This window comes from Mobula hypostoma, chromosome 8, assembly GCF_963921235.1.
Source record: "Mobula hypostoma chromosome 8, sMobHyp1.1, whole genome shotgun sequence".
Lineage (NCBI taxonomy): Eukaryota > Metazoa > Chordata > Chondrichthyes > Myliobatiformes > Myliobatidae > Mobula > Mobula hypostoma.
The window spans coordinates 25658035-25673007 of record NC_086104.1 but is presented as its reverse complement, the minus strand read 5'-3'; the positions used below and the strand labels follow the sequence as shown (position 1 = coordinate 25673007).

Genomic DNA, 14973 nt, shown 5'->3' with positions numbered 1-14973 from the left:
GGGAGTAGAGATAGCCTAGGAAATTATAGACCAGTGAGTCGTACCTGTGAGTCTTACCTCGGTAAGTTGATGGAGAAGACCCTGAGAGGCAGGATTTATGAACATTTGGAGAGGTATAATATGATTAGGAATAGTCAGCATAGTTTTGTCTAGGGCAGGTCGTGCCTTACGAGCCTGATTGAATTTTTTGAGGATGTGACTAAACACATTGATGAAGGAAGAGCAGTAGATGTAGTGTAAATGGATTTCAGCAAGGCATTTGATAAGATACCCCATACAAGGCTTATTGAGAAAGTGAGGCGGCATGGGATCCAAGGGGACATTGCTTTGTGATCCAGAACTGGCTTGCCCACAGAAGGCAGAGAGTGGTTGCAGATGGGTCATATTCTGCATGGAGGTTGGTCACCAGTGGAGTGCCTCAGGGATCTGTTCTGGCACCCTTACTCTTTGTGATTTTTATAAATGACCTGGATGAGGAAGTGGGGGGGATGGGTTAGTAAGTTTGCTGATGACAAAGGTTGGAGGTGTTGTGGATAGTGTGGAGGGCTGTCAGGTTACAGCAGGACATTGATAGGATGCAAAACTGGGCTGAGAAGTGGCAGATGGACTTCAAGCCAGATAAGTGTGAAGTGGTTCATTCTGGTAGGTCAAATATGAGGGCAGAATATAGTATTAGTGGTAAGACTCTTGGCAGTGTGGAGGATCAGAGGGATCTTGGGGTCTGAGTCCATAGGATGCTCAAAGCAGCTGCGCAGGTTGACTGTGGTTAAGGTGGCATACGGTGTGTTGGCCTTCATCAATCGTGGAATTGAATTTAGGAGCCGAAAGGTAATGTTGCAGCTATCTGGGATCCTGGTCAGACCCCACTTGGAGTACTGTGCTCAGTTCTGGTCACCTCACTACAGGAAGGATGTGGAAACCATAGAAAGGGTGCAGAGAAGAATTACAAGGATGTTGCCTGGATTGGGGAGCATGCCTTGTGAGAATAGGTTGAGAGAACTTGGCCTTCTCTTCTTGGAGCGACGGAGGATGAGAGGTGACCTGATAGAGGTGTATAAGATGACAGGCATTGATTGTGTGGATAGTCAGAGGCTTTCTCCCAGGGCTGAAATGGTTGCCACAAGAGGACACAGGTTTAAGGTGCTGGGAAGTAGGTACAGAGGAGATGTCATGGGTAAGTTTTTTTTGTATATATACTCAGAGTGGTGAGTGTGTGGAATGGGCTGCCGGCAACGGTGGTAGAGACAGATACGACAGGGTCTTTTAAGAGACTTTTGGATAGGTACACGGAGCTTAGAAAAATAGAGGGCTATAGGCAAGTCTAGTAATTTCTAAGGTAGGGACACGTTCGGCATAACTTTATGGGCCAAACCGCCTGTATTGTGCAGTAGGTTTCTATAGAAAACATCCTCTTCACATCAACCCATCTAATCCTTTCAACATTCAGTAGATTTCAATGAGTTCACTCGTATTCTTCTAAATTCCAGTGAGTACAGGTCCAAAGCTGCCAAATACTCATGTTAACCCCTTTATTCCCAGAATCATCCTTGTGAACCTCCTCTGGACTTTCCAATGACATATCCTTTGAGATACAGGGCCCAAAACTTAACAATACTCCAGTGCAGCCTGACCAGTGTCTTTTAAAGGCTCAGCATTATCGCCTTGCTTTTATATTCTATTTCCCAATGAAATAAATGCTAACATTGCATTTGCCTCCTTTACCACAGACTCAACCTGTAAATTAACCTTCTGGGAATCTTGCACAGGGACTCCCAAGTCCCTCTGCACCTCTGATGTTTGAACCTTCTCCCCATTTAGATAATAGTCTGCACTATTGTTCTTTTTACCAAAATGCACTATTGTATATTTCACAGCATTATATTCCACCTGCCACTTTATTGGCCATTCTTCCAATTTGTCCAAGTCCTTTCACAATTGTATTGTTTCCTCAACATTCCACCTATCTTTGTACAATCTGCAAAATTTTTTCACAAAGCCAATTTTATTATCCAAATCATAAACAATGTGAAAAGTAGCGATCACGATACTGACCCCTGAGGAACACCACTACTCACAAGCAGCAAAGAAACCCTTTATTCCCACTCTCCACCACCTGGATATCAGCCACTCCTCTATCCATTCCAGTATCTTGTCTGTAATGCCACAGGATTTGTTTCTTGTTAAGAAGCCTCATGTGTGGCACCTTACTAAATGCCTTCTGGAAATCCAAGTAAATGACATCCGTTCTCTCCTTTGTCCACCCTGTTTGTTACTTCCTCAAAGAATGCTAACAGATTTGTCAGGCAAGATTTCCCTTTACAGAAACGATGCTGACCAATTTATTTTATCATTAGTCTCCAAGTACCCTGAAGCCTCACCCTTAATAATAGATTACAAGTTCCCCAGAGGTTAGGGTAACTTCCCTATAATTTTCCTTTCTTTTGTCTTCCTCCCTTCTTAAAGAGTGGAGTGACATTTGCAATCTTCCAGTTCTCCGGGACCATGCCAAAATCAAGTGATTCTTGAACTATTATGACCAATGCATCCGTTATCTCTTCAACCACCCCTCTCAGGACTCTGGGATGTAGTCATCTGGTCCAGGTGACTTATCCACCTTATACCATTCAGTCTGCCTAGCAATGGCACTCACTCCTGCTCCCTGATATTCAGACCTCTGGCACACTGCGAGTGTCTTCCACAGTGAAGACTGAAGCAATGTAACAATTAAGTTCATCTGCCATTTCTTTGTCCCCCCATTACTACCTCACCAGCATCATTTTCCAGTGGTCCAAGATCAACTCTTACCTCCTTTTTCCTCTTAATACAACTGAAATGTTTAGTATCCTGCTTTATATTATTGGCTAGTTTGCCCTCATTTCATCTTCTCCCTTCTTGTAGCTTTTTTTTTAAATAAAAAGTTGCCTTTTGTTGGATTTTAAAAGCTTCCCAATCATCCAACTTCCCACTCACTTTTGCTACCTTATATGCCCTTTCCTAGCCCTGTCATTTGAGAACTACTTCTGTGGGACATATCTATCCTGCGCCTATGAACTATTCCCAGAAACTTCAGCCACCTCAGCTCTGTCATCCTCACCAGTATCGTCCTCCAGTCCATCTGGGCAAGCTCCTTTCTCATGCTTCTGTAATTCCTTTTATTCCACTGTGATACTGATGCATGTGAATTGTACTTCTCCATCTTAATTTGTAGTACGAATTCCATCATATTGTGATCACTGCCTTTTCCTCTTTTGTGTGTGTGCCATTCTCTGCCAGAGCCTCAGCGACCACTTTCTTAAGTGGCTGTCTTGGAGGAAAGATTCTGTGAGTGGTCCCCCACGTCCTCCTCACAGTGCAGTTTGTTTGCCTTTTTTTTTTAAAAAACGAGGCCAAGTTGCGGATGGAAAGCGTGTCCGGGAGCGGCCCAACTGGATTTGAACTCGGGAACCTTCGCTCCTGAGTCCGCCGCTGATGTCACTGCACCACCAGCCTTTTACATTAAGCTCCCCAATAAGATCTGGGTTATTACACAACACGCAATCTAAGATGCGCTTTCCCCGAGTAGGCTCAAGCACAAGCTGCTTTAAAAAGCATTCAAATTCCCTCCTGCGATCTGACACCAATCTAATTTTCCTTGCATATTGAAGTCCCCATTACAGCTGTGTCATTACCTTTATTACATGCTTTTTCCAGCTCCCTTTGCAATCTCAACCCAACATCTTGGCTACTATTTGGAGGCCTATACTGCCAAATTTCCAATGCAAAACAGACTTGACAGAACCACAAACCAACTTTCAACCTACAGTCAGGTCAGGCAGCTGAATCACCCTTGCAAGGGCAAAATTATGCAGGTTTGCTCATTGAGAAGTCAGCATACAGTCCACTATGAGAAGAATGTATACAGGAATGCTATTCAGAACCTCAGAATGAATGAGGTTAATATAACATTCAACAAATGAGTCTTCCATTACAACAGAAACTTAATTAAGCAACATTAAAAAGAGATGACAAAGAAAAATTACAGATCTAAAAACTTACCAATCTGATAAAGTGATGTTAAAAAATAAATTAGATCTCATCTTGATGACTGGTTTGACTTAAGTATAGGTAAAAAGAATAAAAGTGAAGTTAAGTAAGTCCAGCAACAAATGTCAATCCTATGCATAATGATAAAAGGATTACTGAAACTCTATGTATTACCCTTATTTCCATATTCAATAGGACTTTTCTCAACTGTGAAACTCCTTTGCTAAGCTCCATTGTCCTGCTGGAAAGTTACAATTGAAGTATCCTGAAGTGTGCTGTACAGTGCGGGCCACAAGCTGTCCAGCAAGATAACATACCGAGTGAACTCAATGAGAACAGCTGTCCAAATCACGGCAACAGACTGCCCTCTAATGCTTTTTACTATGCAAAAAAATTCATGACTGGAATTGGCTTTTACTGGAAATTGCACAAGCTCTCAATTTATAAATTCCCATTACTTCATGTCCAAAGTGCATCTCTTCTCCGCTGAACTCAATCTTTTTAAACAGTAAAAACCTAGTTTTTCCTCAAAACAACTTTAATTCTCACATTCATGCCAAAGAAATTTTTATGTGGCTGATGTTTTAAATTTATTCGTATGGGCAACATGGTCCTACAGAAACTGGTGATTGATTATACTTTGAGCTGAGATTGGTGGTAAAACTTCTTGATAAATGCTAATTCATCCACCATTATCTGTGTGCTTAGCAAATCACAGGAGAAACAGAAGAACACAAACTTCTATTTGGACAAAATGTTCCTCCAGGTATAATGCCACAACTTTTCCCTCATGCACAAAGATCATAAGACATTGAACCGAAAGCCCATTAGATGCTTATACACTATTGCAATCCAAAGTCCTAACCAAATTTGCAGAACTCTTATAAACAAGGCATTTATCGCACCAAAGAAACCACTTAATATTTTAAATATGATTTGCCATTAACCATTTCTTCCTCATTTTTGCATCTCAATGCTCTGATCTTTTCAACCGTCATTCTAAGTCAACTTTCAATTTAACAATTGAACAAAAATGAAGTTGTTCTCTCCTCCCTCCCCCCCGAATGGATTAAGGATTGGATTCCAGACAGCCTATTCTTCCCTCATCCTACCAACTCTTTGCTAACACCCCAGCCATCTGATGTTTCCAAAGGATTTTCAAAGCAAATTTTAAAGAAAAATCTACGAACTTCATAGGTTGTCATGCAAGTCAAGAATAATCTATTGCTGGAAAACTCTGGAGGGTTGACAACATGTACACAAATGCACACAGGGCGATTTAACTTGACACCTTTTTTCGCCATCCACTATCACAATACAGTACACAAGTTTTTCGAAATAGAATGAAGTAATTATGAGGCATCAGCAAGAAAAAACCAAACAAGACATTTCACAAGATGGGCGAAAGTTTGATCAGATATTAGGTCTAATGAAGGTGGTAGAGCACTTTGAAAGTATTCTATAGCCTAGGGCCTTGGTGGTCAAAATTCTAACCAAGATCTATTAAAGTGTAAGGAGTGAAAAGCTGAAGGTAGGCAGAGCATGCAGAGTTAATAACAATTGAGTGTACAATGACATGTGCACTGTCATGGCATGATTTAAACAATGAGAAGCTCTTTTAAAAAAAAATCAACATTCTGAATAACTAGGACCCAAAAGCCTACAGGCACAGGAATGAGTGGACAGGACTTAGCACGAATTGGGAGAGGAGTGCAAGCTCTGGATTACCTCAAGTTTAGTGGGTAAGATGACAGAAGTTTAAGAAGCCAGTACTGTGTTGGCACAAATCAGGTCGGGGTACTAAAAGATATGGAGGATATTCAGTGAACAAGCCAAACAAGGCAAAACACAAGTCAGTCTCAGAGTTGCCATGGGGAAAAAGGTGGAGTCAGTGGCCAACAAACAGCATTCAGTTGGATGAAACGTCAGCTCATTCAGAAATAGACGCTGCGCAAGCAGTGAGAAGTGTGGTGCTTTCTTGCTTAAAAATACATCAGCATACAAATGGAAAGAGCAAAGTAAACATTCAAACAACTTCAGATCAGAAAACTGCATTAGCAAAGATTTTGTTTTAAAAACATGGCATGATAAACTCACATCAAATTTGGTGGTGGTTTGTGGTGCTTCTCCATAAAACTGCTCTCTGAAACAGTCCCCAAATGGAAGCAGCAAGCCCATTGCCAGAATACGGGAGCACAGCTTCTCTGCTTCATGTTCACCTGAAAGCTGTACTTTCTCTTGCTGCCCGAATAGTTTTTCAAGCAATGTACGCCCTGTAAGAGAAACATTAAAATGACTTCAGAAAAAATGAAATAAATGACCTAACAAAGAACACTACATACCAAATTTAGAATGTATTGCTTCCAATTCCAAAAAGCTTTACAAGGCACAAGAGCAGAATTCTTTACTGAGCATAGCCAAGTAAATAAGCAATTAACCATTTTATCTGTAATCACTATTTCTTTGAGAAGACTTCTTGCGTGCCTATGAGAATATTTTAATAGATCTTTGCTCGTCTGGAGCATGCCTTATGAATGCAAGTGTGTTCCACACTATTGGGAACATGAATACTGAACAATGGAAATACCCATCCACCCATCTCCTGAACAGTTCTGGCACCTCATTTTTCTAACTGTGGTTTTAATAGGCAATCAAGTGGATTGATACACTGGAGCCAGGGATAAACTTATGTCATATGAAAGAATGTCAATCAGCTTAATAGTGCAAGGACAACTGTTATGTAGACAAATAATTTAGCAGGTTGTATATGTAATGCAAAAATTTCAAATCATACCATCAAGGTTTAAAAACTAGGGTGAGAAGGGCTTAAATACATAATGTTATTCAATACTTATCTGTGCCTCATGAGATTTATAATGAGCCGAGAGAAGCACAATTCATCGTTTAATCAAGAGATTTTAAGAAAAAGTATTTTGAATGCAAAATCTGCTACATGCAAATTAGACAGACAATTTTAAGACGTTTCAGAATTCTTACAACATAACCTTTAATTTTGTATCTCTACTGTCAAAAGGTACAACATTCATTATGTTGTGAATGCTCCAACATTCATTAATTTTAGTTAGTTGAAGAACTGCAGCAGATGAAGCCAGCTTTGAGGCTAATCGGGGATGGGCATAAATGCTGGCTTTGCAGAGGTGAAAGATACTGGTCAGCAGAAAAATAAATTAAGAACAAGTTTTTCCGAATACAAATCACATTTTTCTCCAAACCCAGTGAATTTAATGCACCTGCACAGGTGCTCAGAAAGCTGTGCAACAAGGCAGCTTTTCTCCCCAACCCCCCAAACACACAATATTCAATAATGAACCAAAAACAACTGTTCAAACATGTCTTTAGAGAACTTTGTAATTTCAAACTTCTTTATAATTAAATACAGGTATTTTAAATATAGGAAACATTACAATTTTGCAGTAAAACAAGGTTTGCACAAACTGCAAAGAATCCCCTCATACTCTCCATAATAAACACAAAGTTCTGCAGATATACAGTACTGTTGAAAGTACCGACTGGTCACATGAGCTGGTATGGCAATTCCATTGCTGAACACAAGCTGCAAAATCCAATACACCACAGGCACATCCCTCTCCACCACTGGTAGTATCGACAGGAGCTGCTGCCTCAAAATAGCAATCTCTAACAAAGCTTCCACCAGCCAGGCTATGCCATCTTTTCCCAGCGATCATCGGGCAGGAGGTACAGAAGCCTGAAGTTCCACACCACCAGGTTCAGGAACAGCTACTTTCCTTCAGGCATTCAGTTCCTGAAGCAACTGGCACAACCCCAATCATTAGAGTTTAACACCAAGACCATTTTGCACTGCAGTGGATTCAATTACTGGTGCAATAATTGATTACTGTACTTGCATGAAAATAATGAAAAGGAATCAATCAGTAACATAGGATGCACAGTCACAACCTCCTCAGCAAGGCTGGAAAAAGACAATAATAAAGATTGACTAAGAGAATACATTACATATTAGTGGATTCCAATTTCATTTTGGCTCTCAGAAGCCATTTCTTTGAATAGTATAAAGTATTACATCTTCCTAAAATTTGCTGTATGACTGCACTATTGATAATGGATTCCATCACAACTCACGATTGAGAGTGGATGATTGTGCCATCAACAGCCAGATTAGTTTCATTGGTGGACAATGCATACCTGGGCAATCTCCCATATTGTGTAGACAATGGTGCTTTAACTGGACTAGAACAGCTTGGTTGCAAATCTAATTCCAGTTAGGACACCAAGGATAAGTTCCTGCTCCTTTTAACCAGTGCCACAAGGTCTTTTGCAACTTAGAAACTTAGAACATAGAAAACCTGCAGCACAATACAAGCTTTCTGGCCCATAATGCTGTGCCGAACATGTCCTTACTTTAGAAATTACCTAGAATTACCCACAGTCCTCGATTTTTCTAAGCTTCATGTACCTATCCAGGAACCTCTTAAAAGATCCTATTGTATCCGCCTCCACCACAGTCACCGACAGTCCATTCTATGCACTCACCACTCTGCATAAAAAAAACTTGCTCCTGATATTCCTTCTGTACAGACTTCCAGGCACCTTAAAACTGTGCCCTCTCGTTAGCCATTTCTGCCCTGGGAAAAAGCCTTTCACTATCCACACGATCAATGCCTCTCATCTTACACCCCTAAGACCAGGTGGAAGAATAGACACAAAACATTCTGGAAAAACTGCAGCTCAAACAATGTTAACAGTACACTGAGTACTGCATGGGAGCATCAGCCCATCAGGACAGTTTTGGTTTGTTTCCAGCAAATATTCCTATTGACAATGAAGCACATGTACAAATGAAGTCAACTCTGCTACATATATCATTTGTGGCTTTGGTATAGTCTATGAGCCATTTACAATGATTCAACCAGTACATTTCTATTTCAGAAATCTCAGGCTCAGACAAAATACAGACCAAAGAGATGAACCAAAACTCCCTTTCTCTAAACAGTGATAATTTTGCTACTTGATTTCCCCCCAGTGGCAACAATGGTGCACAACACACAGGATTCAGTTGTAGGGAGGGAAGGAAGAGGGTATTCATTATTTACATACTTAATTCCAAGCACCACCAAGTTTCTAACCATGGCAAGATAGCCCCTTGGAGTTGAGGATGACTTGCTGCCACTTTGGAGGTGGTGACTGGAGAAGGAGTGCAGAGACATCCCAATTTAGGAATTGGGAACACAAGACAACTTGAGCACACCCTCACCCTGTGCTGTTATTTAATAAAGCAATAACTGAACAGCTCCACATTGACCCAAGTAACTGTTCATCCATTTTGTAACCAGTAATCTACCAATCTCTGCCTTAAAAACACTTAAATACTGCTCATCATCCTTTGTTGGTTAGGATCATGATCCTCAAGAAAACTAAAATCTGCACTCAAATGGTAAATACTTTATTTTTAAACATTGACTCCTTGTTCAAATTCTCCCTCTATAGGGCAGCAGAGATTTCCTCCTTCAAAGACCAGTGTTTATCTTCCTCATCTGCATCTCTGCCTTTTCTGGGACAATAAGACAGAAGCAGAATTAGGCCACTTGGCCTGCTCCACCATTCCATCGTGGCCGATTTATTATCCCTCTCAATCCTATTCTCCAGCCTTCTCCCTGTAACCCTTTGACACCCTGGCCAACCAAGAACCTATCAACCTCTGCTTTAAATATTCTCAATGACCTGGGCTCCACTGCCATCCATGGCAATGAATTCCACAGATTCACCACCCTCTGGCTAATGAAATTCCTTCTCATCTGTTCTAAATGGATATCCCTCTATCATGAGGCTGCATACTCTGGTCCTAAACACTCCCACCTTAGGAAACATCCTCTATATCCGCACTATGTAGACCCTTCAATATTTGATAGGTTTCAATAAGATCCCTCTACTTCTAAACTCCAGCAAGTCCAGAGCCAAACACTCCTCATACATTAACCATTTCATTCCCAGAATCACACTCATGAACCTCTTCTGAACACTAAGATGGGGGCCCAAAACTGCTCACTGCACTCCCAAGTGTTCTGACTAAGGCCTAATAAGGCCTCAGTATCATGCCCGTTCTTATATTCTAGTACTCTAAACATGAATGCCAACATTGCATTTACCTTTCTTACCACCAACTCAAGCTTCAAGTTAACCTTTTGGGAATCCTGCACAAAGACTCCCAAGTCCCTTTGCACCTCTGATTTTTGAATTTCCTCCTTTTAGAGGATGGTCTACACCTTTATTCCTTCTACCAAAGTGCATGAACATACACCTTCCTGCAGTATATTCCATCTGCCACAACTTTGCAGATTCTCTCAAAGTCCTTCTGTAGACTTCCTGCTTCAACAGTACCACCACCCTTCCTACCCCCCTCCACCTATCTTCCTATCATTGGAGACTTGACCACAAAGCCATCAATTGTATCACACAAATTATTGACATAACGTGAAAGGAAACTGTTCCAATACCAACCGCGTGGAACACAGCCAGCCAACAACAAAAAAAAATCCCCTTTATACGAACTATGCCTCCTACCAGTCAGCCAATCTTCTATCGATGCCAATATCTTCATTAGAATACTATGAGCTTTTATTTTGTTAAGCAGCCTCATGAGCAGCATCTTGTCAAAGGCCTTCTGAAAATTTAAGTACACAACATCCACTGTTTGTGTCCTACTAGCCATTTCCCCAAGTACTAGATTTGTCAGACAAGATTTCCCCTTAAAGATTCTGGCCTACATTATCATGCACTTACAAGCACCTCAAAACCTCATCTTTAATAATGGAATCCAACATCTTCCCAACCACCGAAGTCAGGCTAACTGGCCCAGTTCTTTTTTTGTCCCCCAGTCTTCTTGAAGAAGTGGAGTGACATTTACAATATTCTAACCCTCCAGAGCCATCTTAATTCTTCATGCCTCCATGATTTCTTCAGCTACCCCTTTCAGAATGCTGAGCTGTAGTTCTTCTGATCCAGGTGACTTACTTACATGCAGGCTTTTCATCTTCCCAAGTATCTTCTCCTTAGTAAGAGCAACTAACATTCTTCTGCCCCCGACACTCAAATCGATGGCATACTGCTAGTATCTTCCACAGTAAAGTCTTATTTCCCCCCACCACTACCCCTCCAGCATCATTTTCCAGCAGTCCAATTTCAACCCTCACTTCTTTTATTCCTTATATATCTAGAGGCATCCATTTTGAATTATTGGCCAACTTTCCATCATATTTCATCTTCTCTCCTTATAGCTTTTTTAGTTGCTTTCTGTTGTTTTTTTTTTAAAACTTCCCAATCTTCTAACTTCTTACTTCCCACTAATTTTTGCTATATTATACATCCTCTTGCCTTTATGCTGTCTTTGATTTCCCTCATCCCTTTAGAATACACCTTTGGGATACAGGTATATCTATCCTGCACCTTCCAAATTGCCCCAGAAACTCAAGCCAATGCTGTTCTGCAGTCATCCTTGATAGTGTCCCTTTCCAATCAACTTTGGCCAGCTCCTCTGTCTCCAATTCTATTTACTCATCCATCTTCTCCCTCTCAAACTTCAGGGTGAATTCTATCATAATGTCATTCTGTTTCCTAAGCATTCCTTTACCTTAAGCTTCCCAATCAAAACTGGCTCATTAGACACCACCCAATCCAGAATTAGCTTTTCCCTAGCAGGCTCAACAAGCTGTTCCAAAGATCCATCTTGCATGCATTCTACAAATTCACTCCTGATTTTCCACAACCTACTACTGTAACATTGCCCTTATTACATGCCTTTTCTATTTCCCAATTAAATTTGCATTCCACATCCTGCCTGCTGTTCAGAGGCCTGCATACAACTCCAATCAGGATCTTTCTATGCTTGCAGTTTTGTAACTCTACCCACAGGGACATCAAATCTTCCAGTCCCATGTCACCCCACCCTAGCACTGATCTTCCTGTCCTCACCTAGAAGGGCTAAGCAGAAGTTCACCCTCATCCCAGCTTCCTGCTGCCTTCAGAGATGGAGTTCCTCGTCCTCACACTACCTTTTGAGCTTCCACATTCAACACATTATCTGCAACTTCCACCATCTTCAGTGGGACTCTACCACCAAACACACCTTTACTGCCCCCACATTCCACAGAGATAGCTCATTCAGTGACACCATTGTTCATTTGTCCCTTCTGGCACTTTCTCTGCAAGCAGAAGTACTACGCCTGGACATTCGTATCGTCCCTCACCTCCATTCAGGAACCCAAACAGTACTTCCAATTGAGGCAACACTTCAGCTGCAAATTTGTTGGGGTTATCTACTCTATCTGGTGCTCCTGATGAGACGACCTCTACATTGGTGAAACCCAACACAGACTAGAGAAATTGCTTTGTTGAGCACCTTCACTCCAGCCACAAAAACGATCAGGATTTTCTGGTGGCCAACCATTTCAATTCCAACCCCTATTCCCATTCTGACACGCCAGTTTATGGCCACCTCTTCTGCAATGATGAGGCCACTCAGGGTGAAGGAGGAAGACCCAACATTGTCTAGATAGCCTCCAAACTGATGGCATGAACATAGATTTCTCCAAATTCTAGTAATTATTCAGCTTCTCCTTTTGCTTTTCATTTCCCCACTCTGGCCCCCACTCTTACCTCTTCTCACTTGTCTATCATCTCCCATTGCTGCCCCTCCACCTTCCCTTTCTCCCTAGTCCACTCTGCACTCCCAGATTCTTTCTCCAGCCCTTCACCTTTTCCGCCCATCACCTCCCAGTTTCTTACTTCGTCCCCCTCCTCACAACAATCGGGCTTCATCTATCCCCTTCTAGCTTCTACTCCTTCCTCTCACTACCCCCTCCCACCACTTCCATCTTCTATATTCTACCTGCTCCCTTTATTCCCACTCTAGATTTCCCGTATCTGCAGGATCTATGCAGGATGCCAGCTGCTACTTCAAAATTAATGACTATGGGGAGATTTCAAACTAACAGCGGGAGGCATTTCTTTACAGTGAAGTTATGGAAACATGCAACAAACTACCTAGTTGTGTAGTTAGAGTAGTACCTTAGATTTCCAAATCTAAGCTCAGGAGTTACTTCAGCATACTATGCGAATAGGAATTTGCTGGGCTTAAAGGCTAGTTCTTGTCAAAAACTTTTAATGTTCTTGTTTATGCTCAGCTTTTCAAACTTGAGCAACTCCATCTTTACAATCATTATTCCGGTAAACCTCCAAACCGCACTCCAGATGGAGGATGTCCTGTCATGTGGGTTGTTTGCATTTTGCTGTTATCCTTCTGCCATTTCTATATGTTAACATTTGTGGGCTGCTTCCAGTACCATCTTCAGGCTCTGTTTGTCTTTGGTGCAAAATGACACATTTTTCAATGTCACAAACAGAGCTAATTTTTAATCTTTAACTGCCCCAACTCTGCCAAAGGCCTAGATAATCATTCCATCTCAGATGGATAGCTTTCCCAGTCTAGTGCATGCTTGGCAAAGAACACCACTTTTCACAAAAGACTTTTCATTACAAACCCACTGCCCATATCACACAATTAATGACAAAATTAAGGAAGATGCCAAGTGTCACTGACTCGTCCTCCGTGAGCACTGCACAATACTGAGTTACAACAGGTCTTTAGAGGTGCTGGAAAATATAATTTATCTATTGCGTCATGATTTCTCAAAGTTCAAAGCAAAAGTAGTAGTTTTGTGAACTGTCTGCAGGACATCATTGACAATCTGAATGTGTATGCTTTCCAATTTGGCTGCGACCAATTGGAAAGGTTGGGTACAGGCCAAATCAAGGCAGCAGGGTCCAGGCCCCAGGCCCCAGAACACAAAGTGACTGAACCCAATGTCTGGACAACAATTTAAGCACCGGGCCAAATGAAAAGGTAGGGGTTTCAGGGCCCAAGGCAAGGGACGGGCCAGTTCAGCTCGCTGCTCCAGAGGCATACTCAGCTCTGCACTAAGTCTGGACAGACTCTTCAATGTGGACTTCAGAATGCCATTTGTTTGTTTCTATTGTTTGCATAGTTTGAATTTTTTTTCCCCCTCTGCACTCATCGGAGATTTTTTTTTTTTTTTTTAAATTGGTCCTTTATACATAGTAATCTGCAAAAATAAACTAGCAATATAGTCTTCCTGTACAGTCTATTGTTGCACAGCACAGCAACCAAAGGTTTGGATAAGTCCTCACTGAAGAATTAAGGTGTAATATCCTCATTAACCACAGGGAATATCTTGTCCAAAGCTCATTCGTAACATTTGGAATGATGCTGAGAACATTTAGTCCATGGAAGGCCAGCATCAATGGCAGGAGCAGCAAAGCAACACAAACGGCAACTGAGTTGTCAGTCATCTCCTGCGCCATCTGCTCAAAGATTGCAGAAGAGTTGACTGGAATGCTTGATTTGGGAAAAGTTTAATGAGTCGGGATTGTATCTACTCCAGGGAGACTGAAGTACACACAAGGACCTGCAGGTCCAGACAGGGAGGGTATCGAGATGGTTATCTCGAGGGAGAATCTACAACTGAAAGTCAATGTTAAAAATTAATCTATTGCCTAAAGAGCCCATTTCCGTGCCGTATGACTCCCCAACACACCAAAAGAATATTGTCAGTTAGCAATAAGCTACTCAAAGCAGGGGTGAAGATCCTCTATGCATGCAAAATGTTCCTGAGTGGGCACTTGGACAGTGGACCTACACGGTTATGACCAAGAATTGGCAACAGACTACATTTTCCTGGCATGTCCTCAATAGACTCAGTGATCTCCACCCATGCCACAGATTTTTAACAGGTCTATTTTACAAAGCTATGACTCAGAAGCTGGGCACAGCATTACAACAAACAGCTATAATTATCAGCTCGAGGCTGATCTTGCAACTAATTAACATTCAGCCAAATAAATCTGACAGAGTGCTGTTCTTCACTTGCTTGGCAT

General features: G+C 41.5%; 1 protein-coding gene across 1 annotated transcript in view; it reads right to left on the bottom strand.

Annotated features, from left to right (window-relative positions):
• LOC134350419 (formin-2-like) overlaps positions 1-14973 on the bottom strand; it is a 475718-nt gene that overhangs the window by 426291 nt on the left and 34454 nt on the right. The window contains exon 3 of the mRNA XM_063055594.1: positions 6121-6296. Coding sequence (XP_062911664.1) covers positions 6121-6296 — 176 coding nt within the window. The remainder of the gene's footprint in view (positions 1-6120; positions 6297-14973) is intronic.